Genomic DNA, 27,128 nt, shown 5'->3' on the forward strand with positions numbered 1-27,128 from the left:
TTGCAGTTGTACCTTCATGAGGATCACCCAATCTGCGTAATTTGTACGCGTGAGGAGCGGAAAGTGCACTGCACCGTCGCTCTCCCTGACGACCCGCTCCACGGTGCGCAGCTCGTCACCGCCACCGCTGCTCAGTCGTGCCTTCGGTGGAGATGATGAAATCACTGCCTTGCTGTTGTTGCCTTCTTCTCCTTGTCTTGCCATTGCCGAAGCGGATCGAACACCGATCGGCTACAGAGTCTTGGATCGAACACCAAATGCTCTGATACCACTTGTTGTTGCAGCACCTGAGAAGAGAAAATATACACACATACGCACACTAATATAAATAAACACACTGTGTTTTACTCACAAAATGAAATGGTGAGGAGAGAAATAAATATATCAAAAGATGGTATTTGCGACAATTTTCTTATCTATTTTCTCTGAATAAAAACGTACAAATGATAAGCTATTTATAAGAAAATAAAACATAACTTGAAAACCCTATATTTGCTCCATGATCTTCACAACACGTGAGACCATTTCCACTAAATAACTAACCCTAAAACCACTAACTACGTGATCCTATTTTTTGGTGCATCAGTTGCACTTTTGACCACTCACGTTCCTAAAATCATGCACACTAATATGTGCTTTATTTGCTCATCCACTTGCTTGACCAAGTCGAGCTTATGGCTAACACATATATCATCATCGGTATTTCAAGGCTCAAAACCTTGTAGGTTCCACCACCGTTGATTGGTGGCGAGTGCATGAGCGAACCGAGAAACTAAATTTAAGACGGAGGGGTGTCAAATTTCAAAAAATAAATGGGGGAACCAAATGTCAAAATAAGTTTTGGCAGGTAAAAATCAAATACAAAACTTTAAGAGAGAGACAAAAAAAATTAAACTTAGCTAAAGACGACTAAAGTTTGATTTTAAGTCTTGTATTTGAGTTTTAAAAGCTATTCGAAAAATTACAAAATAAAGACGACTAAAACAAATAAGAAAGGCTAAATATTGATTTTATTCTATAAATTAATAAATATCATAAATGCTTAATTGCAAACACTGGGGCCGTTTGGTTATGTTTTCTGTTCCCGTCTTCTGTTTTCTGATTCTAAATTCTAGAACACAGTTTTAGTAAAACTGTTTGGTTATGAATTTAGAAAACATGATTTAGAATCATGTTTCTGTTTTCTTTGAAATTTGTTTAGAAAACAGAAAACAATGAAAAATTGTTTTCTATTTTATCTCTATACAATTGAATGGAAAACATAACCAAACAACATTTAAAATATTCTGAAACGTAATTCTAAATCTGTTTTTTAAATTTAAAAATTAGAATCAGAAAACAGAATTTAAAAACAGAAAACGAGTTTAGAAAACTAAACCAAACGGCCTCTAAATACTTCAACGTAAGTCAAGTAACCACGAAGTTTGTGAATGCGAGTCCATTCACACTAGATTTGGTTCCTTGCATCAGTCATTCTTATTTGTCAGCCATCTTCATATCCATGTAAAAATAAGGACGCAAATGTTCGTGGTCTTCATCTGATGGTGGTTCTTATTGCGAGCCACATTATTACTTTTTTTTTTCAATTAGACAGATTGAAAAGTGTTTAGTTACAAACATATAATTAATATTGACAAAATTGACACTATTAGTTACATGTTTGTAACTAAATACTCTTAAATTTGTCTAATTTGAAAAAAAAATGTGGAATAACCAACTTATTTACTCTTATTTGTGTATAATTATCTTTTTTTTAAAACAATTATTCTAGTAAAAAAAAATTCCGAATAAATTGGGCTTTTTTTTCTTAAAAGTGGTGAGGCCTTAGAGCATTGTCCTTCGATGATATCTAAAGAATCTCTAAGCGTCGTCGATACTTCCTTGTCAATTCCCTCAAGACTCAATTTTCATGTTGTAAGTGCATATAACAAGTTTCTCCTCCTCTTGCGCGATAGACGGCTTATTTGTTTATAAGTTTTGTATGAACCATCTCACAAGTAGACGAGAACGCGATCTAAGATAAGATTCGTATGGTCAATCTCTGCAATATCGATATAAGATTTTGACATATGTATTTCACTATCCGAACTGCCAAGAGTCACCAACTCTCCTAAAATATTGCGGTTTTATTCGAATCAATGCCAGTTTTCATAGTCGGCAGGATGTGGGAACTACCCGGTTTCTCATAATAAAGAAGACTAGAAGAAAGAAAATATATATATATATATACAAAACGACACAGTTTTATTCAGCTGATTACTTTAATTTCCATGGGCTCGTTGGAAATTCAGCCCAATTCACACTCAGGTAAGTTGGTACCAAGGCCCTCAAAAGCACACCAAATTTGGCGGGAATCATACCTCCCCGTCCAGGATTTAGCGGGAAAACCCTCCATCTATTAACCCACTTTCGATTCCCCGAGAGTCTCACGCAGAAATTCTACCGAGAGAGAGAGACAGAAGAGAGAGAGAGGACAAAGACAACCTGAAAATGGTGGGACTACAGTACGATTTATTGGCGAACCCCATCGGAGCCGTTCGATCAACGTTCAAGGAAGCCATGGCCGCCGGGAACGACCCTACCTTCTTCGAGGGCAAGGACTGGGGAGCGGTTGACGTGTTTCAGGACTTTATCTTCCACCAGAACGGCCTCTCTCAGGTTTGATTCCAAAGATCCTTAATTTCTAGGGTTTCGATGAGTTGGCAATGAGTGATTGTTGACGGAATTGTGTTTCTGTAAGGTTCCGATTCTGGATCAGAAAACCGCGAAGTGGATTCAACCGAACACTCTCGTCCGATTTCGTGGCATGATTCAAGATATGTTTGGAAACGAGATTTACGTCGGTGCTTACAAGGTTTTCTATTGCTCTCTTTTTTTTTTTTTTTTTTATTACTGTATCTATTTTGGTTCAATTTTTAATTTTGGACATTACTGCGTGGAAAAAATTTAAATGATTTTCGTGTCTTTATAATTCACCCATACAATTGAGACTTGCTTTTCCTGTTGATTTTTATGGTTTGTATAGGATGGCTCTGTATGGAGAACCAACAAGTTCATTGATTATTCGGAAGTTCCGATTCAGCCATCAATGGATATGCGAATGTGGCAACGAAACCTGTTCCACTGTGTCCCTGTGAGTTCTTTCTACCGAGTAATTTACCTTCTTTAGGTGACATGAACACATAATATCTGTATGTGTGACTTAGCTCATCTCTGTTTGATTCTTGTTGTTAGGTCCCGGGTCAGAACTCATGGATCGAATCGTCTTCTGAAGCGATGATGAAGAGAATTATGGACCGGGCATGTCAACATAACAGAGAGAAGAGAGTTAGACAGGAGGATGAAGCTGTTGATTCCATGGATTTGGGGGTAATTTCTCTATTCTCAATTGATCATGTCCATGTTGGTGTTTAATATAATTTATAGGTTAATTTTTATCCAAGTTTTCTTATTTTGGAGGCATTTCATTGTCGCATGAGATTTCAAGTTCTTAATTGACTATGCTCTTTTATTGGCCACATGTTTGATTCTTTTACTCCTTTTTAATAACAGGACACAGTTAATGAAATAGAAGGTTCTCCGAGTGCCAAAAAGAGGGTAAAGCTGAAATTTGTTGTTCTCGTGTAATCATCTCTGTTCTTACATCAATTTATATGATGCTGAGATATTCTTTGCTGTTAAATTTTTTGACTTGTCAGAGAGAGGATGGACATCCTTCCGAGCCAACTCATCCTAAGGACTCGGTTTCTGAGGTTACGGCTAGTATTCTTCCTGAAATTCCCAGAGATCAGGTTTCTTGTATCGTCAAGGTATTATTTGATCTTCTAAGCCAATCAGTTGAACAGAGAAAAAATAGACAAGTTTTTCTGTTTCATCAGAAGTGACGAGGTTCTTTTTTTTGTGTGTGGGCTTATGATCAGATATATGATACCCCAGAGTCTGACTTTAAGCTGAATGAAGTCTTTGAGTTCATTGGCATCTTCACTTTAGATTCAGAACATCAAGATTCATACGATGAATTCGAAGATGGCTTTAAGGATAAAACACAGCAAGTAGGTTTACCGCCAGCTGTCAAGGTATACGAAATCAATATATTTAGTCTTTTATGTGCACAAATTAACTAGTTTCGGTGCATATAAACAATTTCACGACTTGCTACCGCTTCATACTGATGATTATTTATGAGTTGTATCTGAATATATTAGAATGTCCTAGTTGATATATATATATATATATATATATATATGTGTGTGTGTGTGTGTGTGTGTGTGTGTGTGTGTGTGTGTGTGTATGTATATGCTATGGTGTATCGAAGATAACAGAGTTCAGCCTTACCGCTCAAAGTGACATGGTTTATGCATTAGTTCGTGATCTCTTTTATTTACGGATCCTCTATTTATTTAACCGCAGGTGCCACATATTCACTGCTTCATTCATCGGAAACTTGCAATTGACGACTTTATCCCCAAACCCTCCAAGTTTGAGGTGATTTTCTGCACTGAATAATTTCAGTTTTCTCACATGAACGAGAAATTCGCCTCTTTACGATGCCAATTCCCTAGAAGGAATTCAAACTTTTCTCACTGAGATTTACTGGTTCATTGACAGTCCAATTCCCATGTGGTCAAAGAGATACGGGAAAGTCTCTTACGGAATCTTACTGATCTTCTCGGTCATGACAGTCTAGCAGCACAATTTGTATTATTACATCTTTTATCCAAAGTACGTTTCCCTTGCATTTAATTATTGCTATTTTTATCTTATTTTCTTTACAATCTCTGCTTACTTCATTCTTTCTTATCCAATATTGTATTTTTTTGTTAAATTTTGATAGGTGCAATACAGGTCCGGTGACTATGCGGTGGGGAAGTTTTCAGTAAATCTCACGGGCTTTAACAAAGAAAACGCATCTCTGTTTGGCGCTTTGCTTAACCTTGCATTGAAGGACCTTTTACCATTCTCCAACTATTTACCGATAACCATCGAGTCCTTGAATGCCGCTTCTTTTTCGCCACAAAAGGATCACGAGGCAAATAGGTACATAAAATATTCCAGCACCAATTCTGGATCAAATAAATAATTACTTTGTTATGTTTCTTTATTTGAGAAACGCATACTTCTTCTACAGGCTCACAACCGGTCTTCTACAACTCGCTGATGGCTCGCACTTGATACTCGACGAGACCAAATTAGACCCAGGCACTCTCAACTCTGTTGGAGTTGCCAACACCAGATCACTTAAAACTCTATTTGAATTACAAAAGGTCAGTTTTAATCTTCGTTTGGATTGTCCAAATGTCGGATGTTCATATAACCACTTCATATAACAATATTTTTTTTTTTGGCAGGTGTATTATGACTTTAAGTACTCTGAAACCGAGATGTTATCGGATATCCAGTTGCTTGTACTTTCCGAAGGGAAATCAAATCTCTGCCCTGCTGATTTAGTTTTGCCTTTCCGACCTTCTTCGGCTGGCTGTTCTTCCGAAGCTTCACCAGAGTCATTAGATGCTTGGAGATGGTACTTGGCTACTCTGAGATCACTGCCTCATACTATCGACACAGAACTTCAAATTGTACACTCTCATTCTCTTGCAATTTATATTTATTTGTTTATTCACAAGTGAATCCAGTTGATTTCAAAAGCAAGTGCTGAGACATACATTTGAATTTTTTTTTTTTTTCTTCAGGTTATTGAAAATGACTTAGTTCGGGCAAAGCAAGTGGATCAAAGCTTGGAGGCTCAAGATTTTCACAGGTTAGGAATGTCCAAATTTTCATGATGGTATAGTCGATGAGCTCATATCTAACTTTATTAATATTGCCTACAGATTGCTAACTATGGCTCGACTGGCGTGCATGAGTTATGGCGAGTCGTCACTGTCTTGGGAGCGGTGGCAGATGGTCAAAGAGCTCGAGAGACAGCGAAGAGAAAGACTGAGCTGAAAATAATTCCATGTAATTTTTTGGAAGCTATTTTGTTTGTAAATCCTTGAGCGAGACTGATGATCAAATTCAGGTCTAGTACTTTTGACGCCTCAGTGTATGGTTCAACTTAATGTTATAAGTTATCCTTGTGTGATATCATTAATCATATCATATGTTTGGTTCAAGCACAAAAAAGAAAAAGATGATCTCCACTTTTTTCTTATTATTTATCCATGACCTCATTTCGGGGCCGAGGGTGTTCTTGTCACACGAACTACATTTTAATTTTATTGGATAATATATTTAATCAGAAGTTAAGTCAATGCAATAATTCTGCTGACTTTGCAAAAACAGAGAAGCTTGCATGACTGCATAGAGTTATACAATTAGGTTACCTAAAAAAATATCTAAATTTTTTAAGCCTACACGTCGTAGGATTCCGGGGGTCCACAAAGTTGAATCTTGAAAGGTGTGCATATTCATATTCAAATGATAGATAAATTTCAGTTTTGAACCTAATTACCTCTTCTTTCATATAGCTTGTTCGTTTGTTTCAGTTTTTATTTGGGCTTAAATAGGGAGGGAATGGGATAATATGCACTTTGTGGAACAGAACTGAATAATATAAAGTTTCCCAGAGATGGGATTAGAGCAGACTTGACTTTTCAAAGTAGCACTTGACATGACTGTAATTTATAAAGTCACCCCATCTCTTGTTTTGAACAACAAACCGACTCTTTCCAACATACTAAAAATGGCCTTTGATTGATTCATTTCAGACAAAAAAAGGCGCACAAATAAAAAGTATTCCTGTCTCTAAATCCTTGTAGTAAAAATAAAAATAAAATAAAAAAAGAAAAGAAAAAGAAGGCTTAGCGGGTGCTAATAAGCCACCTCAGCTCAGCTCTACCAGGCAAACAAAAGCCTTGCCTCTTTTTCTCTCTTCAATCTTCTTTCTTTTTGTTTCCTATTCTATCACAAACCCAAAAGCACCATATAAAAAAAAACAGTACATATGTTACAAACTTGTGACACAAGCAACCAAACAAACTAGAATTTTTTTTTTCTTAAAAAAAAAAGTGTTGGTCTTAGAGTATTAAATTATTGATTAAACTTGAGGCCCCGCGAAAGTTTGGCCGAACTGCCAGTTGGTGGGAGTGACATCGTTGGCAGTGACTGTCCTTCCGTCGCTGAGGGTGAGTTGGAAAGAGAGGGCTTGACCGTTGAGGTAAGAGTTGCTCTGCCAATTCTGCCCCCAATTCCGAGACATGGCTTGCCAACCCGTCTTCGACCCCTTTATCGACACCGAGTGAACGTCTCCGGCGCCTCCCACGTTCGTGATCAACACCAAGTTGAAGTACGAGTGCCCGTTCACCGTGAACCTTATCCCGCCTTTCTTCATACACGGCACCCTAATCCCATCCAAAGAAATTGATTAGAAAGCAATTGACTTTATCGAAATCAATTATTTGATTTTTCATGTCTCTTTTCGTGTCCTTCCAATAAATATATACACTGCGTCGTCACTTTTTGATTAATTTTTTTTAAAAAAATGATGACGCAGTGTATATGTGTGTGTGTTATCAGAGCCGGCCCTGACTATAGGCGAGCAAGGCCGGTGTCGGCCTCTGATTGGGTTGGACCCCAAAATTTTAAATATATATTATATATATGTCCAAAATATTTAAATATTTATATTTTTTCTTTTATATTTAAATTTGTACTATTATCGAAGGGCTCCAAAATATTAATTCACCTAGGGGCGCCTGAGTGAGTTTGAGCCGGGCCTGTGTGTTATATATGTGTGTATATTTATACCTTCTGAAGGAGACGGGGACGATGCCAGCGCGGTATTGTGCGATTTGGAGGAAGGCGGGCTCGGCGAGGTCAAAGTGTTGGAGGGGAGGGTTGCACCAGCCGCCGTTGTCGTTGGCCTGAGCGAAGTTGGGAGGGCAGAAGTTGGTGGCGGTGACGGTGATGGTGCCGGGGAGGCACCATTTCGGGTCGCTGCTGCACTGCATCTCGAAGCAAGCGCCGCAGCTCAGCCCGTTGTTGAACAAAGCCGTGCTCAGCGCCGCCGTGTTCGTCCCGTACCCTTGGCTGTACAAGTTTCCGTACCCACAAGCTCCTCCTATAATTATCAATTTATATTTATATTAATTAAAATCCATAAATTAATTTTATTTTTAATTTTGTACCAACTATTTGTTTGGCCCCTAGTTTTTTATTTTTATTTTTTTTATTTGAGTTTTTGTGACACCGTCCATGTCACGTTGAGTCCCTAACCCACGTGTATTATTAAATGAGAAATGGAGACTTTTTTTTTTTTTCAACATGTAAATAGTATGATATGTGTCACGTAGCAACATGTGACATTTTTCACTATACTACAATTAACCAAGGTAATACATTTTTTTTTAGATATTTGAATTTCGGTTTGTAACGTACCCATTGTGCCTGAGGCGTCGCCTCCGCCGTAGAAGGTGGCGTGGCCGGGCTGCCAACCGCCGTAGTCGCCGTTTGTGGTTTCAAGAAGGACGATGAGAATGGTAAGGAATAGAAGAGACAAGGCAGAGAGTGAAACCATGGCTGAAAGAGAGAGAAAAGAGAGAGACTTCGAGTTGAAAGTTAAGCGAGCTGAGAGTTGTGTTGTGTTGTAGAAAAAAGAGCATAAAGGGGTTTACTTTTATAGGGACGAGAGAGTATGCTAAAATAAAATAACGAATACATGTATATAAAGATGAGAGAGTGATTTGAGTGTGAAAACGACAAGTTAGCTCATCTCAGCTCTCAAATAGAGAGAGAGAGAAGGCAAAAACCACAGAAACAGATTTTTCATATTTTCAGGTCGTTTACAAAGCATCTAATGAGGCACATGCAAGTGTTACCAACTGATAACCCTAAATGGCCCCACTTGCACATGCACTCTTCAACCGTTTTCTTCATCTCCAAATATTCACACATTATATTATTATTATATTGTATTCTACATTCATATTATCACTAAAAATATATATGTACATTATTCTTACTTGATGTTGACATGTTAATTTTTTTCTTCTTCTTCAACAAATGAGGAAAATGGTGTTTTATTATGCTAGCAACAATGCATCTGTATTATACTTTATTCGTTCGCTTGATTTACGCTTAATTAGCTTAACAAATTGAGGGCTTTGATTAGGGTGTTCTTTTTAATTGGAATCTTAGTCTTAGACGTCTAGTTTGGTGGCTTTGGAGGATATGTACCTAACTCATATAATGTAGAATCATTATTATTGGAGGACGTTAGAGACTAATAGGCAATAAATTACTTACTCTACTGCATGTACTATACATTCTTTGCCTATACCACAACTTGGGTTTTAAATAGCACAAACAACTTGGGTTTCACTTAATTTTATTAGAGCATCCTTAATATGATTGTCCAAAAAAATTGTTAATAAATAGCATAAAATTGAAATAATAGTAGTTTCACAATTGTTTCACATTTAAGCCATTTGTTTTGTAAAACAAATTGATTCTATAAAAAAATTGTTGGCCCAATGAAAATTTGTTGGGTTGTTATTGGATGATGTTGATATGTGAGATCCATGCTAAAGCAAAGAAGGGTATTAATTTATCATTAGGGGAGGTTCTTGATTAATGGATGTAGCTTGAGAATCAAAGGTGACAAGTGAAGCCAAAGTGATATTAGCTTCACCATTAAAGTTATCCCCTTAATTAACCCCATTTCATATTATTCAAGAAAATTACATATTTGACACATGCATTATCAATCATTTCTAAAAACAAAATATTAATCAATATAGAAAATAAAAGTATCAATAGATGTTAATGCTTTAAATACCATGAATGTGTTGAAGAAAAAGGCATATGTATTATCAGTTATATTATATCTTATATTTATATGTTGTTTTGACATAATTTCATTATACATATATGTCTTTGTCCACCTCCATGTCTTGCAGGCTAATTTTTATATTACAATTAATTACAAAAAGAATCCTATCAGATTTTAAGCGAGAGACGTAATATAATATAGAGATGCAGGATCAAAATGTCGGTTACTGTTAAATAATAATAATTTCACAATTAATAGAGTTTTTTTCCTAACTATGTAATTTACATTGAGCTATTGTCAACTTAATTATATATAAATATAATTAGCTAGAAGGAAAAACTGAACGTGTGGTGGGTTAGCATAAGCTGCATAACATAACGTTACATAACCCCATGATTGAAGTACGTGGATTATCTGAATAATAATCTAATTTAATACAGTTGCAAAGTAGGCTTTGGATTTATTTATGCGAGTGAAAGAGTTGTGAGAGCTTCTTAAGTGGGTCCCACCACGTTAGAAGGCACATGCAAGTCCCGGCCATAGCGGTCCATTATTTTATTCACGCATCAATATCGATGAAATTTATGGCTACTTGCATTTATGACGATGAAAAATATACGATAAGATTATATTTTTAGTATAAAAGAAACCACTTCAAGGATTAATGTAAAATGGCAGGCATTTTTTTACGTATCATGTTTCCTTTTTCTTTCTTTCTATTTTAATTTCTTAATTGAATTTAATTTAATTTCATGTGCGGTGGAAAATGAGTCACGGAAAATGCCATTTCTTTTATATTCTAAAATGGAAATTCGCATCTACAAATTTGTCTCTTTTATCTATTCGAATCATTTTGAAAGGTTTGTAAAATCAATAATATATCTCTGATACTCTTCAGATGTTTGTTTATTATTTTTTATTTGTTTGCGTTTGAGCAATCCTTGGTCTATTTAGGTCTCCATGAATATAATTATCCATAGACATAAGAGTAAATTATGTCGCGTGTGAATTAATGTGATTATCCAACACAAGAAATATTCAAAGTCAAGTTTAATCGCTTGTTCGTTAAGGCATGAAAAATGTTGTCAACTTAACAATATCATTTCTTTCTCTCGGTGAACGGACCAAAGAAAGAACAAATAAAAACAGTCGAAAGAAGAGAGAGAGTCTAAAGTCTAAAGTCTAAACCCCTCTTGCTATTTCTAACATTACCTATTTATCACGTAACAATGTCTGCAAATAGTCGAGTCAAGTGTAGATTATTATTATTATTTTGAATTATTTATAGAAACTATGCATTAATATTGATATATAATTCTGTCAACCTCTTTTTCACACATTATTATTACAATTTACAAGATCATAAGGTTTTATTCACACCATAACTACAACAAAGGAAACAAGTCGTGACAAGGGTGACTAATCGTGTTTAGTCATGAGAATTGGGGTTATCGCGTCTGTTAAAAAAATGGTCGAGAAAGAGGATAGTGGCTTGAGGAGATGGAAGGGACTATGAATGTATACCTTGTCTGAACCCCGAATTCCTTGTCTTGCCGTAATTAACAATCATACATTTTTGTTTGAATAGATTAGTCAATAAAAAACATAAAATTATCAAAATAATCAATGTTCGATTTATTTTTCGAAATAGTAAATAAATCAAATTAACCCACTTGATCAAACAAATATATACGTCATTAAATAGACAAGATATTAAATTAAATATAAAATAAATTTGAAATCAAACTATTATACTCACTTATACACGACAAGTCTAATCAATACAAAATCAAAGGAGAAAAAAAGAAAATATCTCTTCTTATTATAGATTACAAAAATCCCTTATAATTTGAAAATATATATTGAGATCTTCACTTCCTGCCGATCAGAACGACCAAAAGAACTTAACCATGCCGTCGAATCAGTCTCACAGATTTAGCCACACTGTGGAAGAATTTTACATCGACACAAATAAACACGAATATACTGAAGTTAACCAACATTAACACAAATAAACATGAATATACTGAAATTAACACAAAATTACGTCAACATTAAAAATGAGATCCGCAACCTCATCGATCCGATTGCAAAAGAAGCTCCATAACAGCCATGGCGGACCGATCCTTTGAAGCTGAGGCCTTTGATAAATGAGATCCGCAACCTCATCGATCAAGTTCCGGCCTGGATCGTTCAATCTCCATGGTCCGCGATCTCACCATTGAAAATTTATAGTCTGGCTATGATGAGCTTGTGCAAAAAATCACAACGTCTCCGACCTGGTTTATTAGGAAGGCGGTGATAGATATGGGTGGCGAGGAGGGTGTGTAGTGGTGCTTTGCGGAGGTGAGGAGATCGGTGGTGGTGACTCGTGGTGGAAATCGGGGTCGCGTGAGGTTGATGGGCGGAGATTGAAAGCGCTTGTTGGTGGTGGTATGGTGCGGAGAGACGAAGATCGCCTCCGGCGGTGACGGAGAATTCTCACTGATTCTCTCTGGCCATGCTCTCATCTCCGAGTCTTTTTTTTTTTTTTTTTATTTACGGGAATTCCGATTCTAACTTTTATCCACTATATTTGTATATGTTTTTTTAGTATGATTTGATTTAATGTCTTGAATATATGTAATATAATAGTAATTATTATTATTATGAAACATTTATTTTCCTTCGTTGTTTTTGTTGCCACCGACTTTTATGTAGGAAAACAATTTTACATCCACTTTTTCGTTCCGGTGAGCATTGAAAACTAATGGAAAATATACTCCTAAATGTATTTAATGTTAAGTCGGAAATACGAATTTTATCAAACACGGTAGCAAAATAAATTTATTAAGTTTATCATAGTAAAATATGTTAATGAACGCATCTTTATTTGTTAACACGTCTATTACTCGTTTAACAAATTAAATATTACGTATGTACGTACAAAGTGCATTAAACGCCAATTTGACCACTCAGCTCCTTTTCAATCCTTATAATAAACACTTAAATATCTTCTACTTAAGTTCAACCATGAGATTTGTAACAATTTAATTAGCAAGAAATTTAATTTAACCTCCTGATAGAGAATATGTTTTGGGCTGTAAGTATCTGAATATTGATGCCAAGAAAACTACCAACAGACATATGATCAAAACCAATACATATAAATAAATAAAATTACTCATGATAAAGAAAAGACAATACGTTTTATCAAATTGTGATCACGACCCTCTTCAATTCATTTAATTTCATGTTTTAATTTGGCATTACACAGCTGAGAAATCCCTTTCAAAGTGAGAGAAAAAAAAAAACGGAAGAAGAAAACATGAATTTATTAGACCTTTATATATTTGTCACATAAAAACAAGTGTTTCCCCACAGTATCAACAAAATCCGTGATCCTAAGTTCTCATCTCAACAAACATAAATTTCAGCAACGGATCTGAATTTAGATCCACAGATTAAAAAGGTCAAGTGGAACTAATTATTTTATCCAATTTTTTTTTTCTTTCCTCTATATATAGGGACCAACGAAAATGGCTACCACAAGGGTTGTCTTTAGCTAAAAAAGACACAAGAACATGGAATGGACAAATGGTAAGAGAGGAGTCTCGAACGGTCACTATCAAATGAGCAGAGTTATTAACATGGTCACACATTTGCACCAACCAAACCCACATGAGGCTTCAAGTTTCAAATTTGTTGAAATTTTTGGCAAAACTAAACTTCATATGTTTCCAGTTTCCAGTTTCGAATTCCACACCATGTGACATTTACTTGGCGAATATTTATAACACCACCATTATAATAAAATGTGACACATTTGGCTTCTGTTTGGTGCTACAAGGTATTGGAATTGAGCATTGTTTTTTGTAATTAGTTCTCTGATGTACTTGGTTAGCTTATTTCTTAAGTTAGCTTTTACTTTTTTACCCTTACTAATGAACTATTAGTAAAGTCCTTTTAGTCTTTTGGTTTCGGTCAGTTGTTTGACCTCTTATATACTCTGTATTCTTTTCTTTGGAAATTAATGAAGTTTTGATCGTGTTATGGTATCAGAGCGATTCTCCCCGAATCAATCCTGATCGGAACTCTATTAGAGCCTAAATCTCTCCTTCTCCGTTTCATTTTCTTTCATCTCTTTCCGCAAAATGTTGGCTGATGAAACCTTGATCGTAGATCTCTCTGCGAGTGGAGTTACATCTCGAAAAACCTCGATCGACGATGTCGTTGATCCTTTTTTCTTGCATCATACTGATTCACCAGGAATGGCCTTGGTTACGCAGCAGATGAATGGCGAGAACTACCAATCTTGGAGCCGATCGATGAGGATGGCTCTCCAAATCAAGAAAAGTTAGGGTTCATTGAAGGATCAATTTCGAAGCCTGGCAGTCCAACAAAAACATCGTCATCGCGTGGATTCTCAACTATTGTTCTAAAGAAATTGCCTCGAGTGTTACCTATGGCGACTCAGCCATTGACATCTGGAAGGATCTTCAGGAGAGGTATGAGCAGAGCAACAGGCCTAGAATCTTCGAACTCAGGCAAGAAATCATGAATCTCATACAGGATCAGATGACTGATGGTGTATACTACACAAAGCTCAAGATTCTTTGGGAAGAATTGAGCACTACAAACCACCGTGTACCTACAAATGTGGAGGATCAAAAGATTTGGTCAATTTCATCAACAGAGAGTATGTCATGAAGTTTCTCATGGGGCTCAATGACTCTTTCAACACCGTTCGTGGCCAAATCCTACTCATGGATCCTCTTCCACCGATCAACAAGGGGATTGGTCTATTATCTACCAAGTGATAAAAAAATCTATCGGTTGCAGATGGGTTTTTACTAACAAATTAAACGTAGATGGATCTCTTGCTCGTAAAAAAACACGTTTAGTGGCAAAAGGTTATAACCAGGTAGAAGGAGTCGATTTTATCGACACCTTTTCTCCGGTTTCAAAACTTACCATTGTCAAAGTGTTATTGGCTTTATCTGCTTCACACAATTGGTTTCTTGCCCAATTAGATATAAATAATGTTTTTTTAAATGGTGAGTTGTTTGAAGAAGTTTATATGGACTTGCCTTTAGGTTATGATAGACAAGGGGAGCGAGAAAAAGGATCTGGCAAGCTGGTTTGCAAGCTTCATAAGTCGATATATGGCATTAAGCAAGCTTTACGGCAATGGAATATCACCTTGACGGAGGCGATAATTTCTTTTGGTTTTACTCAATCCAGGTGTAATTATTCCTTATTTACACATGGTTCTAAGGAAAACTTGATTATTATACTGTTATACGTAGATGATATCATTATTGCAGGACCAAGTCTTGTTGCCATAGACGAGACCAAAGCCTTTTTACATTCCAGATTTAAACTGAGGGATTGTTAAGTTTTTTTCTTGGAATGGAAATTGCAAAGTCTAGTCTTGGTATTGTGGTGAGTCAACGCCAATATGCCTTACAAATTTTGGATGATTATGGGTTTCTAGATTCTAAGCCTGTTTCAACTCCTATCTCGTGACCTGATATCATTTTTTCTGTGAATGCTTTGAGTCAATATTTACAGGCTCCACGTGATTTACACTTACAAGCTGTGCATGATCTATTAAGATACATTAAGGGAAATCCAGGACAAGGTTTGTTGTATCCGGCCAAGTCATCTACACAACTCAGAGGGTTTTCCGATGCTGATTGGGGTGGATGCTTGAGTACTAGAAGATATGTGTCTGGATATTGCGTGTTCATAGGTGAAAATTTGGTCGCGTGGAAGTAAAAAAAACAGACCACGGTTTCTAGGTCCTCGACAGAAGCAGAGTACAGAGCCTTTGCGGCAGCTACTAGTGAGCTTGTGTGGTTGCAACAACCGCTGAAGGATTTTCAAGTCACTATGACTAGTCCAACAGTTTTGTTTTGCGACAACCAAGCAGATGTGTATATAGCTTCGAACCCTGCATTTCATGAACGGACAAAGCATATGGAGATCGATCTCTATTTTGTCTGGGATCATGTGCAGCGCGATGATGTGAAGCTTTTACCAATTCGTTCTCAACAACAGTTGGCTGATATATTTACAAAGCCTCTTCCAACTCCGGCGTTGAAGTCTTTTACGTCCAAGCTGACTCTCAAGGACATATATCGTCCAACTTGAGGGGGAGTATTGGAATTGAGCATTTTTTTTGTAATTAGTTCTTTGATGTACTTGGTTAGCTTATTTCTTAAGTTAGCTTTTACTTTTTTACCCTTACTAATGAACCATTAGTAAGGTCCTTTTAGATTTTTTTTTCGGTCAGTTGTTTGACCTCTTATATACTCTGTATTATTTTCTTTGGAAATTAATGAAGTTTTGATTCAGTTTTCACAATTCAAGCTTCGTTCCTTTTCTTCTCTGAAACTCACTCTAGGGTTTCGATCGTGTTACAAGGCTTTATTATACGCACTTTCCATCTTGCAGACCAGTCGGTTTTGGATAGTTGTATTATTTTTACCGTAAATATTAAGACGAAGTTCCTATATTTTAATCGATTCATGAGTTCCAAGTTCCATGGCATTGGTAATCCCAAGGATTGGTGGATCATAAAAAAAATGGCATTATTTATTTGAAGCCAAAATGGCATTATACACCAATTTTCAGTTCTTTCAAGACATTCAATTTTCACTCAAATATATTTGTTGATATACATTTACATCAATTTTTAATTATATACTTGTACATCTTTTATGATTTATATATTTTATTAGGGTCCTTTCAGTATATAGCTATATTTACACTTTGAGATTATTATTAAGCCAATGTGTGGAGAATATTTGGTAAATAGTTACATTCACGTATTTACACGCTTAAATTGACGCAAATATCCCACCATTTTATTTTAATGAAAAGACAAAGCACGAATGCCATGTCATGTTTGTGGTTATTTACAAAATATTTAGTAAACGTTGGCTATGTAACAATCTCAAACATTTAAACTGGCAAGTTATCTAAATTTTTTTATTTTATTAATGGTTAGCAATAAATTTCATTTTTCATATTTATTTATTCCATCATATATTTGGATTTAACGTATGTATAGAAATTCGTAAATTAATTCCCAATTGCATAAATACATTGATTAAATAATGACAATTTTTAAATATTAAAAAAAAAAAACCGAAACAACTAATTTGTATCAAAATATCACCGCAGATGATTTAACATTAACATAATTGCTTAACTTTGGTAGTGAGACCTCATGTTCGGTGGGAAGCTTATATGAGATGGCAGGGATTCAATTCTCACGAAACGTAAAGTCATCCATGTTGAAGCTTTAAACCTATTTCTTGCTATATGTGTTTACATGGCTAATGTAACTGACGATGTACTTATAATATAAGGAAAAATATCAAGAGTATCCTTTGTGTTTAAACGAAATGCGAGATTTATCCCCTCCATTTCTAGAAATATCAGACATATCCCTCCAGTTTAATATAAATGACATATACATCCCCTACAAAAATGTTATATTACAAATATCACCATTTTTCGTTTATTTTGTACAAAAAAATAATTTGAAATCCCCTAAATACCCTTAATGAAATAATTTTTTATCTTCTATTTTACATACAAAAAAATTAAATTAAAAAATTTCTTTATAAAAAGTTAAGGTTTTTTTTTATAAAGAGAGATTTTGATTTTTTTTAATAAAATAGTAAATAAATATTTATTCTATTAAGGGTATTTTGAGGAGTTCAAATTATTATTTTGTAAAAACATAAACGAAAAGGGTGATATTTGTAATATAACATTTTTTAGGGGAGGTATATGTCATTTATATTAAACTGAAGAGATATGTCTGATATTTCTATAAATAGAGGGGATAAATCTCGCATTTCGATTAAACATGAGGGATACTCTAGATATTTTCCCTATATATAATGTAAGATATAATGTAAGGTTGAAAAAAAAAGTATTAATGTCACTTTTGGAAAATTCATTAAATCAAATATAAATATTTAAACTAGTGTTTAACAAGTCAGTGTGAAATTTCTTATAATATAATTTCATTGGAAAGTTAGGTGAATGACTTTAAACACAAGTTATTAATAAAATAAAAAGAAATAAAAAAGAATTGAAGATTTTAAGATAGAATTTTATTGGGAAGTTTTTTACTCTAATACAACCAAAATATTAGTAAAATTAATTTAATTTTTTTCAAAAAATCAACCAAAAGTATAATCAGAACAGATGTATTAGTTAACCTCATAAATATATGTAAATCCAAAATTTGTTGATATGTAATTCAACACAAATTTATGATTCAATAAGATTTATGTTAACAAATTACGGAGTTGTATAAAATATATATTTATGGGACCCTCTATATATTTGTCGTAATTGTATTTTTTTGTGTGTGTTAATTTTGAGAAAATTCCTAATTTTTTTTTTAATATTCGAGTCCAATTCTTTAATAAGAATCATGTCTTATGAAATTCTAAAACTATTTTTAAGAATGGTGACCTAACTTCATATGTCAAACACCAATTAGAATGATTTTACATCATAATATAGTTTATGTATGAACTTCAAACGCAACGCAATGTGCAAAGATTAGAACAAATTGAGAAGACAACGAGAAGAGGAAAAAGGAGAGACAAATTTGGGCTCCATGCATTAAGTTAGTACGAGACATTAGATAAATAAGAAGACAAACGGATGGTGACCGACAATGACTTACTCTGATTTGGGAGATCTCTTCCTCATGAGGTAACCTTCAGCGAGATGAGAGGACAATGGTCCATCCCAAAAATATATATATATATATATATATATATATATATATATCTATATATTAATTCAATCATTTATAGTGGATGAGAATCGATATTCCAATTAGCTCTACAACTTTTCATAATTAAATTTGTAATATCAATCGGGATTCGGGATAGTTAAAAAAAAAAAAAAGTATTAGTATTAAAAAAAAAAGATTAGTAAAAAAATATGCACAACAATATGGAGTAGGTTATACTTGGAAATCGGTTTAGGATTGAAACACGGAAATAGAAAAAGAAAAGGCTGCAGGGTGGTAAGCATGTTGTGCTCTCAAAATGGCACACAGTTCGAGCAAACAAGAGCGGACTTGCAGTTACAGCTCTTCTTTCAAGGTGGCCTAAAGTAGAGCATATGTGTAAAGCAACGATTGGAATTTGGAAGGCAAGGCCGTATCATGTATCAGGAAACAATAGATGTAAGAAATTTATCAGACAAAGCAATTAAACACAAAGCTGGCGAGGAACATAAAAGGGTTAATATCTCTAGGTAGTTTGAGCATTGATTCAATCTCTCGGTTGATAACCAACTTCAACTACTAGGAATCTTCATCGAAGAACCTGATGGGTTTAGCATTTTTTTTTAATTTAACCAAATGTCAACTGTATTTAAAATTATAAATATGACTTTTTGATGAAACTTGCTGCTCAAACAGATCTAGGATCTTTAAAAAAATCAAGTCAGATTCAAATCCAGAGACAACATGATCTAATAAGTTATACAAATGTGTGATAAGTGAGAGTGAGAGGGTTTTCACTCAATGAATTAAAAAACAAATACAGAACGAGAAGATTGAATAACATCTTTAAGTCAGAAATGAAAAAAAAAACTAAACTGTCTATATGACTGAGAACAAACAAACCCTATTCCCAAATGAAAAAACCCCCCAATCAATTGAATCGAAACAATTCATCACCATGAAAGAAACCTAGCAAGCTAACCAATAACTTCTAAAAAAACCCACCCAAAAAAAAAAAAAACTAAAAAGAATTTAAGTTGAGATGAAAAACCCTAAACTGTACCTTTGGCCGGCGGTCTGTCAAATAAGGTCAGTCTATGAACAGTTGAAATAAAAAAAGCATATCCCTCGCCGCGTTAAAATCTGTTGCTACTATCACTAGAGGATATGGAAGGCCCTTCGGGCTTCACTCTGTTGCTGTTGATATCGAGCCCCTGAAGCCGTCCGATGTGATCGAGATGCAACATTTCCGACGAGGTCGCCGGAGCCTGGTGGTGGTGGTGCATCGGTGCGGAGGCGTTTGGGTGGTGGAACGGGTTGAACTGATGGTGGATGTGGTGGGCGTTGTTGCGGGGATCGCCTGAGCCTGACTGCGCCTGATTAGGAATGAAGGACTGTTGAGAGTAGGGAATGTGGTGCATTCCCATGTTGTAGCTGTCTGTGTGAGTCATCACTTCCCCGGTCGCGAATTTTAGTCTCTCCACTTCTTTCTTCAATGCGTCATTCAAGGCTGCACAAACGTCACGTAATTTTCACCTCTTTAATTGGGATACTCAAATGTTTGTAATGAAAATACGAGCAGTTGTTCAATACCATCACGCAGCTGTGCTTGCTGTTCCATGGCTTGCAGTCGAAGCTTAAGCTCTGTGTTCTCGGAGCTTAGACCAGTTGTATCTCTCTGAGTAAGCAATGCGAAAGAGAGAGAAGAGATCAGGCCCGAGTTACAGTCTAGATGTTTCAAATGGAAGGGATTGTTATGAAAAATCACAGAGATATCGAATAAAAAAGTTTGATTGTGAATCAATAGGCAGTACTAATATATAAAAATGAATGAAGAATATGTGTGAAGACCGATGCAACAGTCGTGTAAATGAGGTATATCGAAAATATAATGTGAAGAAGTAACACAGGCATTGTCGCAAGAACCTGGAACAAGGTGAGTTGTGCAGAGAGAGTAGTTGCTTCTGTCTGAAGGGTTTGAACTTTCCTCTCAAGCTCTGTGATGTAACGGGCCTTCCTCTCCTTAGAGCGAGCAGCAGATTGCCTGTTGGCCAGAATCCTGTGTCGACAATTAAATCAAAGTTATGTGATAGTAATCGTGGAAAACCTGCCCTCTATATGGGAGCAGAGAAATGAAAGTTCGATTTAGCAGTTCTTAAACCACCAAACACACTTTAAGAAGCATACGAGTGCGAGATGAAGTCTCGAATAAGTTGACAATGATGAAAAGCAGAACAAAAACAAGCGAGCGGGTGAAAATCAAAGCGAATATTAGGTTTCCTATTTTGGATTTGTTATCGGGTGAGAGTGGGCTGATGAATGAGAATATGCTTCGATGTAAACCAGACAACTAGGTCCCAGCTAGTCAACATCCATGGCACATCAAATTTCAACCGTTTTTTGCAGCGCTTTTAGCTTTTCGCTTTTGTTTCTAGAAGAAAAACAAAAGGAAATTAGCTTTTTAGAATGCTACTCAACTGAATTTTCTTTTCATTCACGTTTCAAGAAAGCCCGACAGCGAAAGTATTATCAACAAATCCCTGTATTTAACATACTCATGCTGAATAGACATTTAACAAACCCTATAATAGACTCAATTCCAAAAGCAATAATCCTCAACATAAACTTTAAATTCAGATTAAGCTATCACAATCAACATTATGATATATATGCATAATAATTTTCTTGCTCACGAGACTCATACAATACCATTCTAAATTAGCTCAGGTGAAACAAAAAATCACTAATTTATTTGAGGGATATGAAAAGAAAAAAAAAAAAACCATACTTTAAACGTCAAAATTGTTTTCTGTACCAAAGATAGAGTGAAATCTAAAAGACCACAGCAATTTATATCACCGAAAACGCCAAACACGGCAACTACAAATGAGCTCAATTTGAAGAAACCACATCATAAAGTTCACAGGCAAAGAGAATCACACAGAATCATTGCTAAGTTTGTATGCATTCACTATTGAAGCAAATTTAGAATCCACATTATACGATTTAAAATTCACAACCATCACGAAACCGATGCAGAATCGAACAAAAATTAACCAGCAAATATACTCACACCAAACAAATACACATTCATAGATATACCTCTTAGCACGCTTCGGATCAATACTCCAGAGCTCCGCCAGCTTATCCGGAGCCATAGCCTTCTTAGCATCGATCGTCTCCAACAGCGACGAGCTGTCCATTGAATTGCTGTGCCGATGCCTCGGCCTCGCGCTCGCCTCCCCTCCGCCGCCGCCATTGTCGATCTTGAGCGCAGCCGAACCGTCCGGCGATTTGGATCCAAACTTCTCGATGTCCATGTACGCGAACAGATCGTCCTCCTCGAAGCTCTCGGAAGGTCCGTCGAACGGATCTCCGAGCAGATCGAGGTCTTCCGGCATCCGGAACTGAACCTCCGACTGAGTCCGGCGGTGGTGCGATCCGCGTCCGGCCGGACCGGTGGAGAACGACGACGTCATTGTGGCTCCCGGAGTGTGGCCGGAGGGCGAGGGCCGGGAGAGAAGTCTCTGATTCTCGGAGCTAGGGTTCGGATCCGGTTTCGTTGGATCTCGCATTTCCATTCAGGTTTGGTCCGAGTTTCGTATCAGAGAAGTTTTTATTTTTCCTTTTTCTTTTCTTTTCCTTCTGTGTGTGTGTGTGAGTTGTGTAGTATAATTTATCGGTTCTGTGTCTCTCCGTACTTAGTGTCCGCGCGAGAGAGTAATTCTCTTCGCTTGTCGTCAGGTTTTCTTCAACGCCGAGTGAAACGCTGTCGTTTTACCTCCCGAATTTATGGGATATGAAGTGATACGACGACGGTTTGACTTTCTTGAGCGGCTAATAAATCAGGAGGGAAAAATAAATAAAAACGAATATTAACTCTTCAGATTATTATTTTTATGCTCGGCTGCTTTGGAAGAAAAACAATTATTATTTTACAGAATTTTTTTTTTTGTTGTTGTAAGATTTTACATAGCTTTTCGTTGTGCAAATAATTTTAAGATATAGATAAGAGTTGTTAGAACAAAAAAAAGAGAGATAAATTTCATGGAAAATAAAATAAAGCATTCACGTAGAACATAAAAAGTAGGCATATTTATGATGGAAGAACAATACATGGGCCTTGGCCCCAAGTGTGACATCCAAAAATAGCCCCAATTTAAACTATTAAAAGCCCGATCCAGTGTGCACTTCAATAAGAGAACGTTAAAGTAAAAAAAAAAAAATAGAGGAAATGTCGACAAAAATACTTAATGTTTTAAGTTGGAGACACTCTTTTATTATTTTTTTTGTCGGCGAAAATACCTAATATATGATTTGGGTTCCGCCGTTATTGATTTGACCGTTATGTTTGACGGAATTATATTGCGGTCATATAAACATAACAGCATTCAATCTGATGCCAAACAAAAAAACTATTAGGGTTCTTGTTAAAATATCATGAGATTTCATCTTAACACCAGTTGTCAATAAGAGGAATAACTCATGACTTTTATAAGGAACACAAATGATACATTCTCAATCGATGTGTGACTAACATCGAGAATAGTTTTGACTCTGATACCAAGTTAAAATATTAAGGGGTTCTATCTTAAAATCAATCCGCAGTAATAGAATAAAAGGAATAACTATTACTTATAGTAGGAGCACAAATGATATATCTAATCTGATGTGGAACTTCAATAGTTGTTCTCTGGTGGTTGTAAAGCGGGCGTGTGGTGGGAGAAAGGAACGTGATTACACACACAGACACGTTAGTGTGGGCAACTCAGGAATTGGACTGACTTTTTGTTACGCAAAATCACATGCATTCACGCTTTCGCACATGATACGACTCGAATATATATATTATTAGGATATGAATACATATGTATCCTCTTCTCTTGTCATTGTCACAAAGATAATGATTTTATTTATTTATATATATATATATATAATTTAATAGAAGGAAGGAAAACAACTTAGCCTTAACCCTTCCATTTCTCTGATCAATTCCGTGACATTCAAACATTCATTTGTTTCACTTTTCAAGTTTCAACTATGCCTCGGCTTATGTTTTAGGTAAACATGAGTTTACCTATGCTTTCAGAATTTAACTAAATTTTTCATGAGTTTACCTATGCTTTCAGAATTTAACTAATTGTTATAAAATCTTCACAAAGAAAGGAAATGTCTAAAGACACGTCGACGATCGTTTGACGATTTTTTTGAAACTTTTATTGCTCTCTCACGGACTTGGAAGCAATGAGCAAAACTATTCTTAGAATACAAGGACAATGAGACGATCAATGGACCATAAAGATCGACCCCAACTAACTTGAAATTGTGCCATAAATTATCATAGGACTACGAAATAAAAATCACTAGGCTTACTTATAATCTTATATAGCAAAGTCAAAATTGTTTCAGAAAATACCAATTTAAGGATGTGTTAACTTTGAGTGGTTACGGACGTTTAAAAACATTAATCACACTGTAAGTACCATTCACTCCAGCAATTTAATGGATTTTTTTTTTATTTTATAAAATTATTGAAGAGTGAATTGTCTTCAATTAGAAATTTCCAGCCGGTATTCGCTTCACAAACATGAAGCTGTCTCATTAATCTCTCTACGTGAAAGAGAAAATATATATGCTTAACAACTTACCAATTAAGATTAAAAAAAAAATTAAAAAATCTGTAAACTCATCCTTAATTCAATGGATAACAAATATGTGCTGCTTTCTTTTAATTGAATTTCTTGTTTACCATGACCCACGTGAGAAACTGCTGTCTGTAGATAAAATAATAAATCATTACACTGAATAAAATCTGGGATTTGAACTTATATATTTAGAGATACTAGTTTTTCAGCATCGCGCTACGCGCGAATGATTTTAGCATATTATAAATGATAATAACAAGTAAAATTTGTAGATGTTAATTTGTGTTATCAAGATTTGTAAACAATGGGCACCAAAGAAACCGGTAATTAAGAAAAACCCTTAAAAATCATAAACGAATAATAAAATGTAAAAAAATTATTTTGTACATTGATTAGACTTTCATGAGTAAATAAGACTTGCGTTCGCTTTCCAATGAAATATGGAGACACATATAAGGTGAAGGAAAATAAATATCAAAGAGAAAATAATAAAGAAAATATAAAACTAACATACACTCAAAATAATGTATGTTATTGATATAGACTACGTTTGGTTGGGATTAAAAAGCCTTGTTTTTGTTTTTAGAAAAAACAAAACTGTTTATCCAGTGATTGGCAAAACTGTTTTTAAAAAAAATTTCAAAAACGTTTTTAGATTTTGTACATGAGATAGAAAAGTTAGGATTCTTAGGTTTTAGAAAAAGTGTTTTTAAGTTTGCTATATAAATTACTGTAATATCATCGTACAAAATATTATTTATATATATATATATATGTATATAAATAAGCATATCAGTAATTATTATTTAATTATTAAGAACATGTCTATTTTAGTTTTTTTACTATAATATATTTATTTTATCAAACGCCAAATCAATTTTTGTTACCAGCAACAACTGTTTTATAAATAGTTTACCAAATACTTTGTCTTTTTTTGAATTTTTATTTTTATTTTTATAAAAGCACTTTTTTTTAAAAACAAAGCTATGTCAAACGGGGCCACAGTATAATATAGCATTAGTAATTATGATTATAAAATACATAAAATAAATTACACAAAATATATTGATGAGAGTGGGAGGGAAAAAAACAATATATATATATATATATATATGCATATATATATATATATATAAATTACAAAATAGATTGAAAAAAAAAACGAACCAATGAAATATGGAGACACATATAAGGTGAAGGAAAATAAATATCAAAGAGAAACTAATAAAGAAAATATAAAACTAACATACACTCAAAATAATGTATGTTATTGATATAGGCTGCGTTTGGTTGAGATTAAAAAGCTTTGTTTTTGTTTTTAGAAAAAACTAAACTGTTTATCCGGTGTTTGGCAAAACTGTTTTTACAAAAAATTTCAAAAACGTTTTTAGATTTTGTACATGAGAAGGAAAAGCTAGGATTCTTAGCTTTTAGAAAAAGTGTTTTTAAGTTTGCTATATAAATTACTGTAATATCCTCGTACAAAATATTATTCATATATATGTATATAAATAAGCATATGAATAATTATTATTTAATTATTAAGAACATGTCTATTTTAGTTTTTTTACTATAATATATTTCTTTTACCAAATGCTAAATCAGTTTATGTTACCAGCAACAACTGTTTTATAAACAGTTTACCAAACACTTTGTCATTTTTTAAAAAAAACAATCTAAAAGCACTTTTTTAAAAACAAAGTTATGTTAAACGGGGTCATAGTATAATATAGCATCAGTAATTATGATTATAAAATACATAAAAAAAATTATACAAAATATATCGATGAGAGAGAGAGGAAAATACCAATATACATAAAAAAAATTTTACAAAATAGATTGAAAACAAATTTAAAAAAAAAAAGAACCAATGAAATATGGAGACACATATAAGGTGAAAGGAAATGAATATCAAAGAGAAAAAGAAAGTATAATATAACATTAGTAATTATGATTATAAAATACATAAAAAAAATTATACGAAATATATTGATGAGAGAAGGGGAAAAAAACATAAAAAAAGGATTTACAAAATAGATTGAAAAAAAAAAAAAAAAAACCCCAACGAAAGGCAAAGTAAAAAGAAAAAAGAAAAAAAAAAACAAACAAACAAACCGGAAAGGCACAGGGCCAAAAAAAAAAAAAAAGCCGCCACTTTGCGTCGTGTGGATGAAAGTTAAAAATGCTCTCCTCTTTATTATCTATGTTATAGATATATACAAGATATTGTTAGATGCAAGTGGATTTTACTTTCCTCAAAATTTAACTGAAAATTATGTATTTTGCACGCTCAATCAATCACGTTTTTGTAGTGACTCGCATTCTAGTTCATAATTATTGCAATCAAGTCATATATCTTATCCATATACCCCTTTCGATTTTGTCATTATTTTAAAGGTTTTTTTTTTTTCCACTCCCTACGGAATTGATATTCATACTAATTTCTCTCTTGTCTTTTGTGCCTGAATCGTTATGATAAGAGATTACAATCGAAGAGAACCGAGATACGTGTGTATATGATCCATGGTTTTTTTTTTCGCTATAAGGATCCATAGATTATATTGTGGACTCGAACTATTCAAATCTGTGTGTTTGATAGACGATGCTATTATCCCAAAAATAAATTTATGAAGCATCTAATAACAAGCTAAAGATGCTGGTTAATGTTAGCCTTAACCTTTAATCATTTTTCAATATATTTTCTCCCTCCTAAAACGTTTACAAACAAAAATAGAAAGAAAAAAAATTCCAATTTCATAAAAAATAACCAATAAAAATAAAAATAAACCAAAAAGTCCGGTTAATCTAACCTCACATTTATAAATTGATCGCTCCAAAAATCGGTAAGAGCTTTGACCAATTTAACCGGTCATTAATCCCGTGTCAAATTAGAAAAAATTGTTGCAACAATCCAATCCCTTTATTCTTTTAAGATTTTAACCAAAGTTTCATTTTAACAAAATAG

The 27,128-nt window shown here is 34.5% G+C and overlaps 3 protein-coding genes across 3 annotated transcripts; 1 reads left to right on the forward strand and 2 right to left on the reverse strand.

The window, feature by feature from the left end:
• The first annotated feature begins 2,465 nt into the window (after positions 1 to 2,465).
• Positions 2,466 to 6,087, forward strand: ETG1 (E2F target protein 1 (ETG1)). The gene is made up of 14 exons (XM_089602713.1): positions 2,466 to 2,658; positions 2,741 to 2,854; positions 3,026 to 3,133; positions 3,235 to 3,369; positions 3,553 to 3,597; positions 3,699 to 3,809; positions 3,921 to 4,076; positions 4,411 to 4,485; positions 4,609 to 4,722; positions 4,835 to 5,037; positions 5,129 to 5,264; positions 5,349 to 5,576; positions 5,691 to 5,758; positions 5,832 to 6,087. The coding sequence occupies exons 1-14, from the start codon at positions 2,491 to 2,493 to the stop codon at positions 5,944 to 5,946; spliced, it is 1,776 nt and encodes a 591-aa protein (XP_089458839.1). The 5' UTR covers positions 2,466 to 2,490; the 3' UTR covers positions 5,947 to 6,087.
• A 587-nt stretch (positions 6,088 to 6,674) lies between these two features.
• On the reverse strand, positions 6,675 to 8,644 carry EXPA8 (expansin A8). The gene is made up of 3 exons (XM_089602714.1): positions 8,377 to 8,644; positions 7,747 to 8,059; positions 6,675 to 7,340 (listed from the first exon to the last, which is right to left on the reverse strand). The coding sequence occupies exons 1-3, from the start codon at positions 8,513 to 8,515 to the stop codon at positions 7,037 to 7,039; spliced, it is 756 nt and encodes a 251-aa protein (XP_089458840.1). The 5' UTR covers positions 8,516 to 8,644; the 3' UTR covers positions 6,675 to 7,036.
• A 10,647-nt stretch (positions 8,645 to 19,291) lies between these two features.
• LOC149379759 (Basic-leucine zipper (bZIP) transcription factor family protein) lies at positions 19,292 to 22,277 on the reverse strand. Its single transcript, XM_089604215.1, has 4 exons — positions 21,621 to 22,277; positions 20,445 to 20,577; positions 20,112 to 20,196; positions 19,292 to 20,028 (listed from the first exon to the last, which is right to left on the reverse strand). The coding sequence occupies exons 1-4, from the start codon at positions 22,097 to 22,099 to the stop codon at positions 19,655 to 19,657; spliced, it is 1,071 nt and encodes a 356-aa protein (XP_089460341.1). The 5' UTR covers positions 22,100 to 22,277; the 3' UTR covers positions 19,292 to 19,654.
• Between the last annotated feature and the right edge of the window lie 4,851 nt (positions 22,278 to 27,128).

The sequence above is a fragment of the Urtica dioica genome, chromosome 12 (genome assembly GCF_054948205.1).
Source record: "Urtica dioica subsp. dioica isolate 48M chromosome 12, U.dioica_male_clone48M_v1_H2, whole genome shotgun sequence".
In the NCBI taxonomy this organism is placed as follows: Eukaryota; Viridiplantae; Streptophyta; class Magnoliopsida; order Rosales; family Urticaceae; genus Urtica; species Urtica dioica.